The sequence below is a fragment of the Numenius arquata genome, chromosome W (genome assembly GCF_964106895.1).
Source record: "Numenius arquata chromosome W, bNumArq3.hap1.1, whole genome shotgun sequence".
Classification (NCBI taxonomy): Eukaryota; Metazoa; Chordata; class Aves; order Charadriiformes; family Scolopacidae; genus Numenius; species Numenius arquata.
In genome coordinates this window covers 11,348,229-11,363,807 of record NC_133615.1, presented here as the reverse complement: position 1 = coordinate 11,363,807, position 15,579 = coordinate 11,348,229, and the positions used below count along the sequence as shown (strand labels likewise).

Below are 15,579 nucleotides of genomic sequence, written 5' to 3'. Positions count from 1 at the left end.
TAACAACTAGAAAGAATTGGAAGTTATACTTACGGGATGATACACAGTAAAACATATAATCTAGGAAGAAGGCTAAAGGTCTTGATCCCTTCTCTATCTCCCCCCCATCCCTTCTTATCTTGCCTTAACTTCTTCCTCCCTCCTGCTGCTTCTAGCCATATGATCAGCCTCCTTCTCTGGCACTTGCTCTGGAACATGCCGAGTTATTTACTGACCTGACTTAAATCACTGCAACATCAGAAAGCTATTCACCTTTTATTTTTCCTTTTGTTGGGGTAATCTACCATTTGATGTGTTAAAGTGGCTCACAGAGGGCTCTGGCTAAGCAGAAGTTATTGGTGGATGCCAAAGTAAGCAGCAGAGAAAGGACACAGGACATCATTCTTTTATAGATGATAAATGTGTTATGTCAGGTCATGCCATCTCTTGGAATCATAGTTAGATGATCTGGGGGGAAGCAGGGAAAAGGGCTTCCTACTGACTTTAAAGAATAATGAAAACATCCTCTGTAGTATAAGTAATATCTATTTGACATCCAGACAAGTAGCTAAGAAATATTTTTTTTCAGCAAAGGAATAATTTACCAGAATACAACAGTTTAGAGAACCTGCCCCAAAAGAGTTTCTTAAGATCCAGGAATTTCTAGTTTAAAAAAAAACACAACAGGTTACGAGCCTGATAGATACTTAGTTGTGATGTAGAAGAGAAATATACCATGGTCTGCAACCTTAGTCTCTAGCATCCCAGGAAAATGGGCTAAATAACCACTGCTTTATTAGCTGTTCTTGTTCTTACTGTTCTTTGTCAAACCTTACGGGAAGTACTCAGGTTTGTCCTGATGTGAAAAATTTATCAAACTGCAAAAATTGTGAGATAAAAAACATTTCCTACTCAACTCCTCATACCGCTAGTTTAAACATTGATGTTGTTTTCTCTATTTTAGGTTTTATTTGTTTCTTTCTGAGAATTGTTTACTCCATTTTGTGAGAGAATTAAGAGGGGAAAAACTTTAATTTCTCAATAATGTGTCTGGGATGCACTCCAATTTGAAAATTCTCATTTAAATAATGCTCACAAAAAGAATTTGTCCCATCCTGTACTTGGTGCCAGGGCTGTACTTACCACTACAGTAAGGGAATACCATCAGACAATCTACAGGAGATTTGCAAGGATAAAAAAAAAAAAATCCTACCAGTACTTAACTCCCTTGCATGTTCCACTATCATGGTCCACATCCTTTCTCCCATTCTCTCCCTGACAAAAGCCCTGGCAGATCTGTCATGAAGTCCCCACTCAATTCCAACACTGCATTTCATTTTCATATAGTAAGCATGAATTAGGCAAGTGTAAGCATGGAAATTCAGAATATAATGCATATTGGGCTGTGAGTGGTGGCACCTATGTATTGCTTTTAAAATTATCAAGTACAAAACTGCACGTTTTTTTTCTTTTGTTTTCACTTAGTATTGCAGTAATACTAGAAGACATGGATTGCGATGTTCTTTAATGTCAAAGTTTTTGAAGTTGCTTTCAGAATATATGCTCTAGTTCCCTATTTATTTTGTTCTGTTTTGTCCTCTGGCTCTTATTTTGTGTCACATGTGAGCCACTGGAGTTTAACTGAAACTCTTCATAATACTAAGTAAAATTCTAAGCTCCACAAATGCCTGTGTGAGATTTCTCTTAGTTTTGTTTGGTAAGAGTAACATATAGCAGCACTCTGATTAGCAAATTAGTGTGGTCTGCTCTTTCTGAACAGTTCTTAGTGCAAGATCAAGCTCAAAACATCAATGATATAATCTGAGCATACATTTTTAGTTAATAAATAATGGGAATACATATTTTGTTTAAATATTTTAAAGGAAAAGAGCCTTGTGCCCCACCCAAGATCCTAGATACTAAAGTGGAGGAGAGTTCCCAAGTACATATTTTAGAAGACACAGCATCATCACCAACAGATATTCAACAGCATTTATGGCAGGTTTCTACAGATATTGAAAACACTGAAAGGTATGTATAGAACTGCATTCCTAAATAAAAAAAAAAAATCTGTCTAGGGTTTATTTAATCTTTTCCAATTAGGCAACCAGTATTGCTACTATAAAAGGTGTTAGTAAATTAAATAGCCTGTTAACATTTCTGTTACATTTAACATATCTGAAAGCAACTCCTAAAAGAAGGGCAGAGAGAAGTGACATCCTTAATTTGACTAATTACCAGAGGGTAATTGCCAAAAACAAAGGGTAGGAAATTATAGTGCTAGCAGGCCAGGTTCTCTAAAAGAGGCAGCTTTTGTCTCATCTTAAGTGGTTATTAATTTGTACCTGAAATCTGTTGGCCTGTGGTTCTGCATTCATAAATCAAAAGCACAGAATCTAGTGCATGTCAGTTGTTTCTGCTCACCCATAGTTATGAATGTGGAAGCCTTAGGAGGGGAGGGGAACATTATCCACAGATATAGCACAGTGGACTTCTCTTAACCTCTTAACTATGCAGCTGAAAGACAAAACTGAGACACTTTAGTAGGGAGTAATCCTAAAATTTCTTTTCAAAAAATACCTGTTTTGATGGTGTTATGGTTTGAGAGAACCCATAACAATCTATTGTCATTAGACAATTATTCTATCACCCGATGACCCCTCCCCACCTGGAAAGGGGAATCAGGGAACACAAAGAAACACAAGGGTTGAAATATAAATAGATTTAATAGACTAAGACTAAATAATTAACAATAATACTAAAGAACCAGTATTAATCCCGATACTGATATAAGATATACAGGAATTATACTCAGCCAATCATATCAGTAGGAAGCGGTGCACTCCCAGCAGGGAAAGCAAATGTCGGACACTGCGAGCGCAATGGCTTCAGGAGGAAGGGAAGGCCTCAGGGCTCCAGCACCGGGGCAAGGAGTTGTCTGGACCTGCCGCCATCAGGGAGAGAGCCAGCTACACAGCAAACTTTTCTAATTTATATTGAATGTTCATGGTATGAAATAATCCTGTTGGCCAGCCTGGGTCAAATGGCCAGGCCTTGCTCCTCCTCGTCCCTGCACCTGGCAAGGCTCGAAAACACTAACCTTGAATCCCACAGAGCCTGGCTGGCTATAAAGTAAATATTTTCACAAATTCAGACACTAGAGTCTTCTAAAAGTGCAATTTTCCCCAGCATTAGAAGAAAAGTTAGTCCTGTGTCTCTCAACCCAGGACAGATGGCTTTTTATATTAAGTTGCTGCTGGTTAATGGTTACCATGTTTATTTATATAATATAAAGTTCTGTCTACTGAGAGAGTAACTGGGAGAATAAAACTGAGGAATAAGAAAGTCATGCTCCTTCATTTCTAAGAACCATTTAATATGTAGATGAATGAGGCAAGAACACATTGTTTTAAAATCCTGAAAGCCTTAAGACATTACAAGCCTGCACACAGAATTGCTGGTCTGCCATCTATCCTGTAAAACAGGAATCCTTTTGCAAAACATATCCATGTGTAACTTGATATGTGAGATGATATTTTGTTATCATATTTTCCATCTTCTGCCTTTTAGCAAATTTCATGCAAAAGTCCTCTTAAGAGGGGGTGAGTGACAGTGCTGTTTCTAAAATTTTCACTTAATGCACAGGGAGCTTACGTGACATGGTTTAGCTATGTGTGTTATAATTTCCTTATAAACAATGAAACACATTGATGGCACAAGCTACAAAATGCTGATAAGAGGTTTTAAGTTAACATTAGTACTAGCTTGTGCTAGTTTAAAGGCATATTGTCTTTTGCCACTAGGATCACACTGTGCTCACCGAGTCACTTAATACTCCAGGGCCAGAATAGATCATAAATTTGGACTGGATGTTACTAATTAAAATCAGACTGGCTTAAAAATGCTCCCTTATTAAATCTACTGCCCTTTATTTTGGTATGCATCTTCCAATACATGTATTTGAACCAAATGCTTGCTCAACAAATTTATGTATTATTTAGTTTGGTTTATTGCTCCATTATTTCAACATATAAAGCTATACTGTGAGCCATTCCCCATTTAGTCTTCAACTGCTGTTCTATTGTATCTCTTTCAACTTTTGTTTCCACAGAGATATGAGAGAAATGAAAAACCTTTTAAGTAAACTCAGGGAGACTATGCCTTTACCACTGAAAAATCAAGGTAGGTTTTATATTTTCTTCATGTAAGGAAAATTAAGATAATGTAAAGGTTTTACCTTCCATTAGACCTGAAAAAATATAGGGGGTGGGGGGGTGGTAGAAATTACAAAAAGAAAAATCTAGGTGAAGTCCCTTTCCTACTGATTCAGTGAAGCCAGAATTTAATATGTGAACTTTGTCCTCTTGAGTTTCACATGAGGTATTCTGGAAGTTTATACATGTGATATCTATAGATAAAATAATAGACTTTTCTTGGTGACGTGAAGGCAGCAGCACAACTAATTCCCTGTGTCAGGAGGCTTTCTTTTTCAAAGGTGATGAAGGTGTAAATTGCACAGACTATGATAGGGATCCTGTGGAGTGATGCAGTTTGCTTTACCCTTGTAAGGCTTGTAGATTCTGTGATATAAAACTGACCCTATGCAGAAGGGATACTTGTCTTGAGATTGCTAAAAGCTTGCTTTTCCCAGTAGCCAGCTATGAGGCACCCTATACAAATGCACAGGGGACAGGATCTCCATCCTATGTGTGTATTTAGCAATGGGCCTTTATTTCATGGCCAGCAGGCTTAAATACTCGACATCTACAGGGACTCTCTTTATGTGAACAACATTAAAAAGATAATGGTTTTCATTTTTTGTTTATTCTTGATAACGTGTATTTCTTAAATGCACACTGGCAGCTAATGAAGTATGCCTAATGTGTCCTAGATCTTCTCCCAAGTAACTAAGCAGTCTAACGTTCATCATAATATGGTAAAAGATTAATATAGAATGCATTAATTCATTATACAAGTAAGAGTTTATGGCAGGATGCCTTGATAGAAAACTATTTGAAAGGAGAAAGGGAATTGCTTACGATACATGATACAGATGTGCCATTACAGACACCGGAAAAATGCCATAAAGTCTGTTCCTAGCCTAGAAGAAAGGAGCATGGTGAAAATAAGGAAAGAAAAGACAAATTTGGGGGGTATAAAGCATATACCAACTTGAATTCAGAACAGAGACAAAGGCATACAGAATTCTTCTCTGCTGTCTGGTGTCTACACTGCCCCTGAACACTGGCCACAAAAATTGCTGATCACCTGTGCAGCATGATAGGAAACGTGAGCTAGAGTTTAAAAGCTCTGAGACATGCCCCGAGGTCAGAGAATCATAAGTGGTGTTTTTGCTCCTCCCACAGACTACAAATGTTGTCATAGTTAACAGACGACATCTGAGAACTGATTCCTAGAGAATGGACAGTCATGCTCATTATTCATACAGCAATTCATTTTTTCTTAAATATTCCAAGATGTTTAATAAATTAAACCTAGATAAAAGTATAAGTAAATAGAACAAACAAACAATATTATCCTGTGCTGCATCAAAAAAGCATGGCCAGCAGGTCAAGGAAGGTGATTCTGCCCCTCTACTCTGCTCTGGTGAAACCCCATCTGGAATACTGTGTCCAGCTCTGGGGCCCCCAACATAAGAAGGAAAGACATGGACCTGTTGGAACGAGTCCAGAGGAGGGCCACAAAGATGATCAGAGGGCTTGAGCACCTCTCCTATGAGGACAGGCTGAGAGAGTTGGGGTTGTTCAGCCTGGAGAAGAGAAGGCTCCAGGGAGACCTTATAGCAGCCTTCCAGTACCTGAAGGGGGCCTACAGGAGAGACGGAGAGGGACTCTTTGTCAGGAAGTGTAGTGACAGGATGAGGGATAATGGTTTTAAATTGGAAGAGGGGAGATTGAGATTAGATATCAAGAAGAAATTCTTTACTGTGAGAGTGGTGAGACACTGGAACAGGTTGCCCAGGGAAGTTATGGATGCCCCTTCCCTAGAAGTGTTCAAGGCCAGGATGGATGGGGCTTTGAGCAAACTGGTCCAGTGGAAGGTGCCTCTGCCCATGGCAGGGGGGTTGGAACTAGATGATCTGTAAGGTCCCTTCCAACCCAACTCGTTCTATGATTCTATGACAGGGAATGGAATAGAATATAGTTGCAGGTGGAAGGGACCTACAACGATCATCTAGTCCAATTGCCTGACCAATTCAGGGCTGACCAAAATTTAAAGGATCTTATTAAGGGCATTGTCCTAATGCCTCTTAAACACTGACAGGCATGGGGCATCAACCACCTCTCTAGGAAGCCTGTTCCAGTGGTCTGGACTGTAATTTTTACATTTATATCAATCACAGAATCAATCACATGGGGTTGGAAGGGACCTCCAGAGATCATCTAGTCCAACCCCCCTGCCAAAGCAGGTCCACCTAGAGCAGGCCACACAGGAACGTGTCCAGGCAGGTTTTGAATGTCTCCAGAGAAGGAGACTCCACCACCTCCCTGGGCAGCCTATTCCAGTGCTCTGCCACCCTCAAAGTAAAGAAGTTCCTCCTCATGTTTAGGTGGAACTTCTCACATTCAAGTTTGTGCCCATTTCCTCTTGTCCTGTCACTGGGCACCACTGAAAAAAGACCGGCCCCATCCTCTTGACACCCTCCTAAGCATTGATCAGATCCCCCCTCAGTCTTCTCTTCTCCAGACTAAAAAGACCCAAGTCCCTCAGCCTCTCCTCAGAAGAGAAATGCTCCAGGCCCCTCATCATCTTTGTAGCCCTCTGCTGTACCCTCTCTGTCATCCTATTGTCCACCAGGACTCCCAGGTCTTTCTCCTCAGAGGTGCTCTCCAGCAAGTCAGCCCCCAACCTGTACTGGTGCATGGGGTTAATCCTCCCCAGGTGCAGCACCCTACACTTGCCTTTGTTGAAGTACATCAGGTTCCTCTCTGCCCAACTCTCCAGCCTGTCCAGGTCTCGCTGTATGGCAGCAAAGCCCTCCGGCGTGTCAGCCACCCCTCCCAGTTTTGTATCGTCAGCAAACTTGCTGAGGGTACATTCCATCCCCTCATCCAGGTCATTGATGAATATATTGAAGAGGACTGGACCCAATACTGACCCCTGGGGGACTCCACTTGTTACAGACCTCCAACTAGATTCTGTGCCACTAATCACAACCCTCTGAGCTCTGTCTTTCAGCCAGTTTTCAATCCACCTCACTGTCCATTCCTCTAATCCACACTTCCTAAGCTTACCTATGAGGATGCTGTGGGAGACTGTGTCAAAAGCCTTGCTGAAGTCAAGGTAGACAACATCCACCGCCCTCCCCTCATCTGTCCATCCAGTCATGCCATCCTAGAAGGCTATCAGGTTAGTTAGACATGATTTCCCCTTGGTGAATCCATGTTGACTACTTCCGATAGCTTTCTTTTCCTCTGTATGCTTTGAGATGACGCCCAGAACGAGCCATTCCATCATCTTTCCAGGGATGGAGGTGAGGCTGACTGGCCTGTAGTTTCCCGGGTCCTCCTTCTTGCCCTTTATGAAGACTGGGATGACATTGGCTTTCCTCCAGTCCTCAGGCACCTCGCCTGTTCTCCAGGACCTTTCAAAGATGATGGAGAGCGGCTCAGCAATGACTTCTACCAGCTCCCTCAGCACTCGCGGGTGCATCCCATCAGGACCCATGGACTTGTGGGTATCCAGTTTACTTAACTGCTTCTTAACTTGGTCTTCCTGCACCACAGGAAAGGTCTTCCTTTGTCCAGACTTTCTCTGTTTCCTCCAAAGTCTGTGGCTCCTGAGGGCTGGCCTGAGCAGTAAAGATTCTGCCTTCTCTGCATCCTCTGTCACCAGGGCACCCGTCTCATTCAACAGTGGGCCCACATTTTCTCTAGTTTTCTTTTTGCCTCCTATATACTTGAAAAAACCCTTCTTGTTGACTTTGACATCCCTTGCCAATTTTAATTCCAAGGAGGCCTTGGCTTTCCTCATTTCATCTCTGCATACTCTAATGGCATTCCTGTCATCTTCCCAAGCGGTCAGTCCCTTCTTCCACTCAGTGTAAACTTCCTTCTTCCACTTGAGTTTTTTCAGAAGCTCCCTGCTCAACCACGCAGGTCTCCTGCTTCCCTTGCCTGATTTTTTGCTCTTAGGGATGCACCAATCCAGAACTTGGAGAAAGTGATGTTTGAATATCGACCAGCTCTCAGGAGACCCCCTACCTTCCAGATCCTTATCCCATGGGATTTCTCCAAGCAGTTTCTTGAAGAGGTCGAAGTTAGCTCTCCTGAAATCCAAGGTTTCAGTCCTACTTATTGGTTTGCGCATACTACCCACGATCCTGAACTCTGTCTTTCCATGGTCACTGCAACCAAGGCTGCCCCCAACCTTAATGTCCTCCACCAGTCCCTCTTTCTTTGTCAGCACTAGGTCCAGTAGTGCTTCTCTCCTTGTTGGCTCCTCCACCACCTGAGTCAAGAAGTTATCATCAATACACTGGAGGAACCTCCTGGACTGTACATGCCTGGCTGTGTAGCCTTCCCAGCAGACATCAGGGTGGTTCAAGTCCCCCACAAGAGCCAAGGCCTGTGATTGTGAGGCTACTTTGAGCTGATTGTAAAAGGCTTCATCAGCTTCCCCATCCTGATCAGGTGGCCTGTAATAAACACTCACAACAGTGTCCCTCACATTGGCCTGCCCCTTAATCCTCACCCACAAGCTCTCAACTCTCTCTTCATCTGACCCCAGGGAGGGCTTTGGGGACATCTCCTCACTCTCTATCCATTCCTTAACATAGAGGGTGACACCTCCACCCCTCCTTCCTCACCTGTCCCTTCTGAACAGCTTGTAGCCCTCAATAGCCACACTCCAGTCATAGGATTCATCCCACCAGGTTTCAGTGATGGCCACTATATCATAGCTTTCCAGGAGTACGGTACCTTTCAACTCCTCCTGTTTGTTGCCCATGCTGCATGCATTTGTGTAGAGGCACTTCAGCTGGGCTGTTGGCTGTGTTGCCTTCTTAAGGGAACACCCCTTGAGGTGTCTCACAGGGGTTTCTCTGTTGACTTCAACTACCTCAGGAGCTGCTGGCTCTTCTCCATAAGACATCGACTGCAATGCAGTGTCACCAGCATGGCTCAGGGAGCCAGGCTGAAGGTCCTTACTAGCACCCTGTCCCTCTAACCCTCATGTGGTACCCCACAGCTTGCTACAGTCAAGTCTGATATTATTAACCCCCTCCCCCCTCACATCTAGTTTAAAGCCCTGTCAATCAACCCCACGATCTCTTGTGCAAGAACCCCCTTCCCCCTTTGAGAGAGGTGCCTCCCATTTGATGTCAACAAGCCCTGTGCTGTATAGGTAAATCCATTGTCAAAGAACCCAAAGTTATGGCGGTGACACCAGCCACGGAGCCACGTATTAATTGACTGTATTCGTCTGTTCCTCCCAGCATCATTTCCTGCAACTGGAAGGAGTGATGAAAAGATAACCTGTGCCCCAGACTCTCTTACCAGCCCTCCCAACTCCCTGAAGTCTCTTTTTATGGATCTTGAGCTGCGAGTCGCAGATTCCTCTGCACCTACATGGAAAATCAATAACGGATAATAGTCTGAAGGACATACTAAGCCAGGAAGTTTCCTGGTAACATTCTTAACTCAGGCTCCAGGAAGACAGCAGACTTCCCTCTGAGGAGGGTCCACACAGCATACTGGTCCCTCTGTCCCCCTTAGTGACGTGCGGAAAGCAGACTCCACAACCTGTGAGGTTGTAAAGTAGGTATGTTTATTCAGCACCGGGCAGCACAGGGGGTCACCCCACCACAATCGTGCGCACCCACCGCAGCAGTTAGCTTAGGATTTATACAACCAAGCCTTACATATTCAAGGGGCACCTACACATATCCATAACCTTTCCCCGAAAAGGCGGTCTTTATTACAATGAGTTCTGAGAAATCATTTCCATAGTCTCCTCCTTTAACTCCTCCCAGCTGCGCATGCGCAGTGTCTCCTGGTGGTCGTGGGCCAGGGTCTCGGGGATGAAGGCCATGTCTTCCTCGCTGTGTACCTCTCGCTTTTAATGTTAATGTGTTGCTCCAGGCCACGGGGTTGGGAAACCAGATGATCGAGCTCTCAAGACAACTGGGTTCCTTCTTTGAATACAAATTGTTCCCTTATCTCCCAGTGAGGCCGATGTGACCACTTTATGATTTCAACACATCCTTTCTTTGCCTAAACACCTTATGCAATGGCTCAAGGTTATAGATATACAGCTTAAGCCAAGCAATGGCTCTACTATTAACCCTTGAGCGTTAGTTCCCCTTATTATTAGGAAGGAGTCACCAACGACTATAACCCTTCTTTTTCTCCTTGTGTGTGTGGTGGTGATCCGGGGTGTACACCTTCCTCAACCAGAACCTCATATCTATTCTTCAGAGATACTGGGTTGGGCGAGGTAGGCAAGGGGGGAGTTCTTTTGCTGCCCCGACCATGAACCTGCCTCCATTCATTCTTATCATTTAGGCTTCTACCTTTAGCCTGACTGGGGCTGGATACAGGGGCTCCTAGTCCCTGGCTGCTTCCCTCCCTAGTACACCTCAACCTTTCAACTTCCCCTCTCAGCTCTGCCACCAGGCTGAGCAGATCATTCACCTGTTCACATCTCACACAACAGGTCTCATAGCTGCCACTCATTACCAGTAAAAGGTCCTGGCACTCCCTGCAGCCTGGACAGCCACATGTTTCCGTGGGAGCTCTGTCTGTGTTCCCACATCCATTCTGGTTGAGGATGAGAGTTTGACTTTCCTCCAGGTGGAGGCCGGGTAACTCACCTGTCAAGCTGAGAGAGCTTCAGTTCCTCCCTACATGCCCTTTCCCTGCACCTTGTGGTGATGCTCCCAAGTGGCACTCTGGGTTACACCCACTCGCTGCTTGCTTACTCAGTGCACATTGACTAGTCACTAAGCTCCTGAAAAGCCTCTTTTATGGAGGGAAGAAGGTGGGAGTGGTCCCGGCGTGTTTATGCCTCGTTTAGATCTGCTGCCGGGGGTGGGGGGGGTGCTGGCTCCGCCCACGCCGCCTCAGCAGCCCGCCCACCAGCTACCGGCTTTCCGGCACAGACTAGCTGCTTTGCCCGGCTTTAAAAGCCCTTAGAAAGAGCTCCTTGTCGATCTTTTTTGCTGCGATTCCTTCCCCCAGTGCGGGCTTACCTGCTCTGGAGGCTGGTCTCCTCGGCGAATGATTATGAGATGACTGAATGCCATTGTATTAACTGATCTTTACAAGACCTGATCCTGCTTTCGGTTAAATGAGTGAGTGTTTTGCTGTTGATTTCAGCGACAGCCAGAAAGGACTTAAGACTGTAAGCCCACAAAAGCTTTACATAATATTACTGATTGCTCACAGACCTGTTTTTTTTGTATGGAATTCTCTTAAGTAACAGCAGGAAGGTTACTGTGCTAGTGTCTAGAGCCTACAATCACAACTAGATCCCTGATGTAACAAGAATAGCAACATAATGAGGCATAGGCCTGAAACCATGCCTGAAGATGGCTCAGATTCAAAGTAAATTATAAAGATTTTTTGATATAGTTCGCTGACAGTGCATGAGTTAACATAAGTATAGGCAATAATATATAAATTCTGTATTAATTTAAAAGGAGTTAATATGCAAGGTAGAAAGCTGACCAGAAACAGGGTGGGCATATTGTGCTAACTTTCCCAGACAAGTGCTTCTAGTCTTGATGTGCCAATACAGCAGAGAGGAAACAGTCTAGGACGTTCCTGGAGTGTGTGGAAGATAACTTCCTGACACAGTTAGTGAGCGAGCTAACTAGGGAAGGTGCCCTGCTAGACTTGTTGACTGCAAACAGAGAAGGACTTGTGGGTGATGTGAAGGTCGATAGCCGTCTTGGGCATAGTGATCACAAAATGATAGTTTTCGATTCTTGGAGAAGTAAGGAGGGGGGGTTAGTAGAACTGTCACCTTGGACTTCCGGAGGGCAGACTTTGACCTGTTTAGGAGACTGGTTGACAGAGTCTATTGGGAGGCACTCATGAAGGGAAAAGCGAGTCCAGAAAGGCTGGACATTCTTCAAGAAGGAAATCTTTAAGGGGCAGGAGATGGCCATCCCCATGTGCCATAAGATGAGCTGTCGGGGAAGAAGACTGGCCTGACTAAACTGAGACCTCTGGCTGGAACTCAGGAAGAAAAGGAAAGTTTATGGCCTATGGAAGAAGGGGCAGGCCACTCAGGAAGACTACAAAGATTGCGTGAGGCTATGCAGGGAGAAAATTAGAAGGGCCAAAGCCCAACTAGAACTTAATCTGGCTACTACTGTAAAAGACAATAAAAAATGTTTCTATAAATACATTAACAACAAAAAGAGGGCTAAAGAGAATGTGGGAGGAAACACAGTGACCAGGGATGAGGAAAAGGCTGAGGTACTTAATGCCTTCTTTGCCTCAGTCTTTAATAGTAAGACCAGTTGTTCTCTGGCTACTCGGCCCCCTGAGCTAGAAGACAGGGATGGGGAGCAGAATGAAACCCCCATAATCCAAGGGGAAATGGTTAGTGACCTGCTACACCACTTAGACACACACAGGTCTATGGGGCCAGATAGGATCCACCCAAGGGTACTGAGGGAGCTGGCGGAAGTGCTCATTGAGGCACTTTCCATCATTTATCAGTAGTCCTGGCTAACTGGTGAGGTCCCAGTTGACTGGAAGCTAGCAAATGTGACGCCCATCTACAAGAAGGGCCAGAAGGAGGATCTGGGGAACTACAGGCCTGTCAGTCTGACCTTGGAGCTGGGGAAGGTTATAGAGCAGATCACCTTGAGTGCCATCACATGGCACGTACAGGACAACCAGGTGTTCAGGCCCAGTCAGCGTGGGTTTATGATCTTCTATGACAAGGTGACCTGCTTAGTGGATGAGGGAAAGGCTGTGGATGTTGTTTACCTGGACTTTAGTAAGGCCTTTGACAGCATTTCCCACAGCATTCTCCTGAAGAAACTGGCTGCACATTGCTTGGATGGGAGTACTCTCCGCTGGGTTAAAAACTGGCTGGATGGTTGGGACCAAAGAATTGTGGTGAATGGAGTTAAATCCAGTTGGCGGCCAGTCACGAGTGGTGTTCCCCAGGGCTCAGTACTGGGGCTGGTTCTGTTTAAGATCTTTATCAATGATCTGGACGAGGGGATCGAGTGCACCCTCAGTCGGTTTGCAGATGACACCAAGTTGGGCTGGAGTGTTGATCTGCCTGAATGTCAGAAAGCTCTACAGAGGGATCTGAACAGGCTGGATCAATGGGATGAGGCCAATGAGATGAGGCTCAACGAAGCCAAGTGCCGGGTCCTGCATTTGGGGCACAACAATCCCATGCAGCGCTACAGTCTTGGGGAAGAGTGGCTGGAGAGCTGCCTGTCAGAAAAGGACCTGGAGGTGTTGGTCAACAGCTGCCTGAATATGAGCCAGCAGTGTGCCCAGGTGGCCAAGAAGGCCAATAGCATCCTGGCCTGTATCAGAAATAGTGTGGCCAGCAGGACTAGGGAAGTGATGGTCCCCCTCTACTCAGCACTGGTGAGGCCACACCCTGAGTACTGTGTCCAGTTTTGGACCCCTTACTACAAAAAAGACATTGAGGTGCTGGAGCATGTTCAGAGAAGGGCAACGGAGCTGGTGAGGGGTCTGGAGAACAAGTCTTATGAGGAGAGGCTGAGGGAGCTGGGGTTGTTCAGCCTGGAGAAGAGGAGGCTGAGGGGAGACCTTATTGCTTTCTACAACTATCTGAAAGGAGGGTGTAGAGAGGTGGGGGTTGGTCTGTTTTCCCAAGTAATAGGCAATAGGACAAGAGAAAATGGCCTTCAGGTTGTGCCAGGGGAGGTTTAGATTGGATATTAGGAAAAATTTCTTCACCGAAAGGGTTGTCAAGCATTGGAACAGGCTGCTCAGGGAAGTGGTTGAGTCACCATCCCTGGAAGTATTTAGAACATGTAGATGTAGTGCCGAGGGACATGATTTAATAGTATCTTAGCAGTGCTAAATTAACAGTTAGACTTGGTGATCTTAAAGGTCTCTTCCAACTGCAATGATTCTATGATTCTAAGATATTCCAGTGTTGGAGTTTTAAATGGAAATTCTCACTGATGTACACAACCACTCAATAATATATTTTTTTATCTGTAAATTAAGCCAGAATTTAACCTTAGGATCAACATTTCTGTACTTGCATGTCTTCAAGATCTCAAACTACTCACCTTTAGGTTTTATTTGGGACCCTAATATTATTCATCCATGCAGGAATATTTTGGCTTAAGTCTCCCAGTACTGAAGGTGTAATTTCCTTTAAGTTTCATCATTGAACTGGTATTCTTGCCAAAATTTCTATTGTGTTATCTTGGAGATCCTGATAATTAGCATTTTAAGACTCTAATATACAAATATCAATTTATTATTTGCTCTATGTCTAGAACAATGGGACCTACTACTTGATCTTGTAAGTGCTGTTAGGACACATAAATGATATAAAGTCTTTTGTGTGTGTGCATGTGTACATGCTGTATAAAAATGTTGGCTTTTCCATCACAGATGATAGCAGCCTCCTAAACTTGACTCCTTACCCATTAATAAGAAGACGGAAGCGAAGATTCTTTGGACTGTGTTGTCTTGTCTCAAGTTAGAAGATTAGATACAGAAACACCAAGAAAAACATAACTTTGACTAAACCACTATCATTTGACCATTGAAAAGATAAAATTTGCTATTTTTAATTATAAAGTATATTTTCTACACTAGCCTATGGCTTTTTCTCTTCTGCTCCATCCTCCTTTTCAAAATAAGGGTTTTAATATTCTAAAGTTATGGTGGTCAAGAACAGCTGTGGAATAGATCTAGCATAACTAAGAATGTTTTTAATACTTTTTAAAGTATGTTTTGCATGCTTACGTTCAACCACTCAGAGAAGACACATGACTTATGGATAACAGGTCATTTATAAGTTTTTTTATTGTTTGAACTACAGCTAAAAGTTTGTGCATAGTAACAGTACTCTTATTAGTATCATGTTAAAATATTTGATCATATTCTAACAGTCTTTAAGCATAGAAAACAATTTAACAGCAAAAATATTATAGTTCTAAAACATTTAAACAATATTGCAACAGAATTTGCACAAAATTTCATTGCTTTTTGTGCTCTCATTCATATTTAGTCTTCCACTATATCTCAAATGAAAAGCTTCATAGAAAAATATCTTAATTTATGATAAACAAACCATATATGAAATTACTTAGAACTTGTAAATACAGAGAAATCATAATATCTACATACTGTGCAATGCATAGAAGTAACAGATTTCCATTTAAGCTGATAGTATCTCTACAAGCTTTTGGAAAAAATAAATAATTGATGAAAAGGACGTGTATTACAATAAACAATGTAAAATACAGCACCAACCCATTTTGTTTCCAAAAGAATTTATAGTATGATGTCTGCATATCACTAAGTATTAACTCTTATAGGGCATGCCAGAATTATTTCAGACTGTAAGATATTTAATGTTTTACATTGTTAATAAAGTTTTTTTATTTAAATT

The 15,579-nt window shown here is 43.3% G+C and overlaps 1 protein-coding gene across 1 annotated transcript in view; it reads left to right on the top strand.

Annotated features, from left to right (window-relative positions):
• The window catches only part of LOC141476671 (regulator of G-protein signaling 7-binding protein-like), a 63,825-nt gene extending 48,246 nt beyond the window's left edge, over window positions 1-15,579 (top strand). Inside the window, exons 4-6 of the mRNA XM_074165475.1 lie at window positions 1,863-2,010; window positions 4,091-4,161; window positions 14,574-15,579. Coding sequence (XP_074021576.1) covers window positions 1,863-2,010; window positions 4,091-4,161; window positions 14,574-14,665 — 311 coding nt within the window. The 3' untranslated portion in view covers window positions 14,666-15,579. The remainder of the gene's footprint in view (window positions 1-1,862; window positions 2,011-4,090; window positions 4,162-14,573) is intronic.